This window comes from Limulus polyphemus, unplaced genomic scaffold (genome assembly GCF_000517525.1).
Source record: "Limulus polyphemus unplaced genomic scaffold, Limulus_polyphemus-2.1.2 Scaffold327, whole genome shotgun sequence".
NCBI lineage: Eukaryota > Metazoa > Arthropoda > Merostomata > Xiphosura > Limulidae > Limulus > Limulus polyphemus.
In genome coordinates, this window is record NW_013665937.1 from 255149 (window position 1) to 261805 (window position 6657).

At 34.4% G+C, this 6657-nt stretch overlaps 1 protein-coding gene across 4 annotated transcripts in view; it reads right to left on the minus strand.

Moving 5' to 3' along the window:
- The window catches only part of LOC106457408 (paired box protein Pax-6-like), a 95413-nt gene that overhangs the window by 58878 nt on the left and 29878 nt on the right, over nt 1-6657 (minus strand). For 2 of the 4 annotated variants that reach the window (XM_022383324.1, XM_022383322.1), the window contains exon 1: nt 1236-1317. In XM_022383324.1, coding sequence (XP_022239032.1) covers nt 1236-1257 — 22 coding nt within the window. In that variant the 5' untranslated portion in view covers nt 1258-1317. Of the gene's footprint in view, nt 1-1235; nt 1318-2999; nt 3203-6657 lie in introns of those variants that run through there. The other 2 variants (XM_022383323.1, XM_022383325.1) reach the window with 2 other exon arrangements.

A 6657-nucleotide genomic window follows, 5' to 3' on the forward strand; every position in this document is an offset into this window, starting at 1 on the left:
ACGTGAATATGACTGAAAAGTTTATTTTTTTTCTGAAAAGGTGGTGTCTATTTACTTGGTACCACGCTGTGTACATTAATGTTGTTGATTTAAATCGAACCCTACAAACTATAATAAAAATAAAACATAAATGATTGTGAGAGGTTGATGCTTTTTAATTAAAGTAAACGTAATATCGTTTGCACGTATTTATTGCCAGACAAAATAAAATCTGTAAATGCGTGGATTTATTCTAAGCCTAAGTACACGTATTTAGTACGTAAGCAAAAACAATAGAAATAACCATCACAACTGAATTATACTTATTTCAATGAACTTATGAAAATGAAGCCTTAATATCTTCAAATCGAAACCAAAGCCAAGGGAACGTGCTTGGAAAAATTTTTTATCTATTACGCTATTCTACACCCCTTCCTTGACTGAATTCATTATATTTGTCTAGAAGAGTCTGAACTGTGTACAAGGAAAGCAAAAAAATATTACAGTTGAAGTGTTTACACATATAAAATAAAATAAGACGTTTTGAATAGATAGACCAAGTTAATAGAACAAACACTAATTAATTTTGGTTGTTTTGAGAAACTAAAATTCTTTCGTGCTTAAATTCAAATGAAACTTTAATCATTTTCTATTTAAAATATTTTTGTGACATTTTTGAGTTCGTTTTCAGCTGCTCGTGATTCGATTTTTTTAATGCAGATTTCAAAATCCAACAACTACGTTTAGCAAATAAGCAGAAATAGCTTTGAACAAAACAAGCCATTTAAACTGTTCATTCAACAACCATGTGTCGTTATATACAAGTACAATATTTACAGATTCTCTTCATTCAAAATATATTTGATAAAATAGACCTGAATGGAAAGTTAGTCTTATCCTTCTGTTCATTAAACAGATATGAATGAAAAGCTTGTCCTATCCTTCTGTTCATAGACTTGACTGGAAAGTTTATCTTATCCTTCTCTCTCATTAAAATCATAGGAAAACTAGTCCTGTTACTCTGTTCATTAAACAGACTTGATTGGAAATTTAGTCTTATCCTTCTGTTCATTAAACAGATATGAATGAAAAGTTATTCCTATCTTTCTGTTCCTTAAACAAACTTGGCTAAAAAGCTAATCCTATCATTCTGTCCATTAAACAGACTTGGCTGGAAAGCTAATCCTATCATTCTGTCCATTAAACAGACTTGGCTGGAAAGCTTGTCCTTTCCTTCTGGTTTGTTTAACTCTTACCTTCAGTGGCGTGAATACCCATTTAATGATAGTCCTCATGAGATGCACGAGACATAAGTCTCAAGAAGAACCGCGCACTGAGAGCGTACTTGCATAAAACTGTCATGGGCGCATGTGGGTGATCATAGCTCTTCCAGAAGCACGCGCAGTAAGAAAGGGGTGGTAAACATTTCGACCAACCTACACTATAACGAGAGGTTGCAATATACTTATTTACTTTAGTGTCTTTATCGCTAAGTTATCTAGAACAAGATTACACACGCTATTAGAGGAAGATGTATAGGGGTAAATGTTTCAGGCCAAACATCGCTGACTATTTTCAAACGCTAAATATTTCTTGAAATCCAATTGAGAGTAAACTTTCGTAGTTACTGCTGAGCGGGTGAAAGAAAACGGCTTTTTAAGGTTATAACTGTTTGGTCTTTGTTACCCACACACATAGATCAATTCAATAGACTAACACAGCCTCAACATTCACTTGGCAAAATATGGACACTATTTCATTTCTTTTCATAAAGGGTTTTAAACCCAAGCGGATTAAAATGATCTGAAACGATTCAAATGAATTAACATATAAAAGTACAGTCGGAACAGCGCTCTAAACACCATCCATATAAATCCAATAATGGCATTGTTGAAAAAGACCACATCCACATTTAATATTCATATACATATATATGTTTGTTCTGTAACACAAATGAGTTATTTGTCCATAAATATCGAGGCCTTTCAAAACCTTTTACATATGCACAAGCTTCAAAAACTATATCTGTATAACTATAGATGACGCAGGTGTTTGAAACTGGGTGTTATAAGAAAAGCAAACTTAGACATGGTTCAGATGGTTTAAAGTGAAACTGCTGGTCCTAGATTTAATTCTTCGGATCATGTAGACTTACAGGAACTTCCTCTCGCCAAGTATCTGTTTCAAAGCTTATAAAGTAAGAGGAATTCTGTGGTTTTTGCATTTCCCACTTTTGTAAGACATTTTGTGTGAAGGACAAATGAACGTTATCCCGACTGGTTACAAAACCGGTGTGATTAAAGTACGTGAAAGAATGTTTATGTGTTTTTTTTGTAACAATTATGAGGGAAGAACAACATCAAAAGAAAAATATCAAATTCGATTACGAGGAACCCACTTTGAAAACAATAGTGCTTGGAGACGGCTTGATGACAAAACCTTGTCAAAACGTTGTACATTTGCTGTTATGTTAAACTTATATTAAAGTTTTTCTTCGTTACCCATTCAAGCCGTCTCCAAGCATAAAACAAAAATATGTTTAACAACCTTAAAACTAACTTTCAAGAAAGTCATGTCGAGGAGACCAAACCAACATTTCAGAGTGTTTGTAGATTCACATAATTAACAGGATTAATTCAGAAATTTACGGAATTTCCTGCAATATAATTCTCAGTGTAATTTCACTTTTCTATATATCTGTTTACTTCTGTTAATTTACTCTGTTAAGCATGGAAACACAGGAAATTACTCTGAACAATATAAATGCCTTATTTGGGTGTAAGAACGGAAACACGTTTTGAGTTTGTTCTTATCAAATTTAGAAAATAAATCTCTGTAAGCACAGCACTAATTTATCAACCACGTGAATCTTTTAGGTTATGGGTGAAAAAGTTCCTGTCAATATCGTTACATTCAGTCTTCCATTAAACGATTTTTGTTTTGAAGCATGATGTATGAAATTCAGTTCAGATTAGGCTTAACTCTATAAAAAAAAATCTATGCAATTGCTGTCCTTTTACCTTTGTGTGGCATCTCCTTCAAAATTCCTAAACTCGGAAAAAGCCACAGCGACCAAAAGTTAGGCCTAGCTATGGACGAGTCTCCACGTGCAGCCTCAGTTAGAATGTTCTTCGCTTTTTCGGTTTAATTGAGTGGTAACGGGTAAATTACTGACTACTACGTCTACTCCCACTTTGACAACTCCCTAGTATTGTCTAGAAGACTGAAAGAGGAAAATAACAACAATCAAAAACAATTAAAGAGTTCATCTAATCTACTTAACTGGAAAAACTTACTGAAAACGAAACAAACTACAAAATTTTGAATGCCTGTAAAAATTTGATCAATGGTTAAAAATAGATATTTATTTTCGATGATCAGAATGGTTGCTTTCTTAAAATACTGACAACCGAAATGCCACAGTCGTATTAATTATAGATGTTTTATGAGTTAGTCAAATATGTTTCATAATAATAATCTCACCATAACAACCACTTGACGTTACAGTTACCTCAAAACTGAATATACTGTTTTACGCAATAAATCAGTGGATAAAACTGTAAATTATTAAATACACAGTTTTACATATTTTCTCTACCAGTGTTGTTCTTTTCGTCCTGGTGGCTTAACGAAAAGCTTCGGAGCTTGTAACGCTAGAATTCAAGGTTTGATCTATACGACAGAGAGCGCAGACAACCCATAGTGCAGCCTTGCGCTAAAACAAAACAAGCGTGTTTCTTTTTATTTATATGCGCAAAAAATTAGAAAAACAAATACACTAAAATTATTTTGATCAATGTGTTCAACATTAGCAAAACTAAAATTAATATATATTTAGCTCTTAACATTGAAAATCATAAGCTATTTAACTCTTAATATTTAAAATTATAAACATCTCACACTTCAGACATTTAAGTGAGAGACAGTACTCGTCATATACTTGAACCTATACACATAAGTTTGGCTGAGTGAAAAAAAAATTAAACAAACTGTTCCTGTTTCTTGGGTTACTGAGGTTAATAGCCCTTCTTTTGGAACAATTTCTTCCATTGGCGATTCGTGCTTAGCCACATCCCAATGACGCTATATTGACCGACACCGCTAATTGGGTTACTGAGGTTAATAGCCCTTCTTTTGGAACAATTTCTTCCATTGGCGATTCGTGCTTAGCCACATCCCAATGACGCTATATTGACCAACACCGCTAATTGGGTTACTGAGGTTAATAGCCCTTCTTTTGGAACAATTTCTTCCATTGGCGATTCGTGCTTAGCCACATCCCAATGACGCTATATTGACCGACACCGCTAATTTTATTGTGACAAGTTTCTATAAAAGATGGCTAGGTCAGTTTTAGACCACACATATCAACTTTCCACAGACACTCCACTGCACAAGAGATTTGGCTTCCAAAACCAAGAGTACAAAAGTTCATTGGAGTTGTATTGGGATTCCTGTGGTTTTAGTTTCTTCCATCATCTTCCTGATTCGAAATGTGGCCTGAATCTTGTGAACCTTGGTCAGCTTCAAATCATTCTTTACTATCTTGTTTGTAATTCTAGAAGATATGCCCAGCCTTATCATAATTACATTTTTGAATTGGAGAGTTCTCCTTCGTAAAAATAACCTTCAGTTTAAGAGAAGTGAGTTACTCCAAATTCAGAGCTCTTTGGTGTCTTAAACACTCTGTACGTTGTGTGAATTTGTCCGCTTCCATGATGAACAGTGAAGACTCTTTTCTCAGGTGTGTCTTGTTCTTTTGCTCAAAATCAGTTAGCAAACTTCTGTTTGGATATTTTTCTTCCAAACGTTTTTAATACTATCTAGTCATACATCCATATATTAAACTATCACATGGTCTGGAGTGCAATGTTAAAAAATATAATAGGCTTAATAGTAATGCCTGGTGATAAGTATAATTAACTATAATCATGCTTCACCAGCTTGGAAGAGTCGTTCCATAACAACACTTGTTGTAACAAATTTCTTATATAAATAGTGTTCCGACAATTACTGTGTTTGTTGCGTCCCCGTCGGCCTGAGAAGCTCTCTATTGAGCGAAACGCGTCGTCGGCAAAGATATAGGGAACATAGTGTGATTGGAATATTATTATTTTTCATTCTTATAATTGTTGAAAATCCCTGAGGGACTATATAAATAATGCAGTGTTAAAAATATAATAGATCTAATAGTAATGTATAATAACAAGTATAATTAATTGTAATCATGCTTCACCAGCTTGGAAAAGGCGTTCACTCCATAACATGAGTCAAAATATCTTTGGTTTTGTAATATTAAATAGTGGTTTAAATACAGTTATATACAGAAGGCTGAATACGTTATATTAAAATGATTTTGAATTTGTAAATTAGTAAAATACGGCATACAGAGAGTTGCAGTGAAACTGCATGTTTCAGAACTACATTTTGACAATGTTTTGTGTTTCTTAGGTAGTGTGATGCAACCGAGAATTGGTCGCTTTTAGAAATGGCATGTAACAACCCTTTCCAACGCAAATTATTGATACAGTCAGATGATAAAAAATATGGTCAGATTGGAAATTTAAAATGTTTAAAATGGGGTTATCACTTGTAGTTAATGACATTAAAAACAAATATCGATCAACTAGGGATCTAGAACCATTAAGAAAGAGACCTGCAAGAAGTCTTATCCTAGCTGTGGTAAGCAAAGTGCGTCGTCTTATAACAGTTGAGAATAGACAAAAGTTAGTGCCAAAAGCCGTCCACTTCCCCCAGGCAACAGTACACAACATAATCAAGAAGAATCTTCATTTCGAAACGAGGCCAAAAGGGTATGGGTTCACCAAAATAATGGTTCCAGTAAGACTTTCCCTTAAAACGTCACATACCTCAAGCAGTTGAAGAAGGAAACGGGTATTCATGATATTTCATACAAAGACATACCGGTCAAGTTGCCGGTCGCAGCGTCTATGTTGAAATTAGACCTGAAAAACTGTCGTCCCTATAGATTAGATGGATTATGGAAAGTCAACAGGGAGAAATAGTATGCTTTGGACATGATAGTCTTACGCCAGAGCATTTTGCAAGAGAAACTATGATGCTGTCAAGATACACTGTCGTCAGGTAGAGCATGACCAGACGTGACTATATGAGCTTTAACGACAAGGCGAGACTTCAAACTCGTTCTAATATAACGTGCTCAACTTCTTGAATATTAAAGGAACAACTGCATTACAAAACATTATAGGTATTTGTATGTAGATGTTACATTAATGACAAACATTGAAATGTGAATTATGCAAATATGAAAACACTGGTTGTTTCACGTTGAAAATATTGATTTAAAAATTTTCTCGGTCAACGTTATTGATACAGACCGTCAACAAAACATTTTTTTTGTTGGGATGTACAAATAGAGTCCCATTTTCTAACTGACTAAACACACAGCATCGAATTTACTAAAAATAGAAATATAAAACAACCTTTAAACCTTGAAAACAAAATCCCAATGAGCCTATAAAGGATGCTGAGGTATAGTGATAGTCACGTGTCGATCTGACACAAAGGAAAAATACCTTGTTACGTCAATGCATTACACATGTAAGTTATTTTTCTCTTCATATTCGCTGGTTCGAATCCCCATCCCACCAAACATGCTCGCCCTTTCAGCTCTGGGGGCGTTATAATGTGACGTTC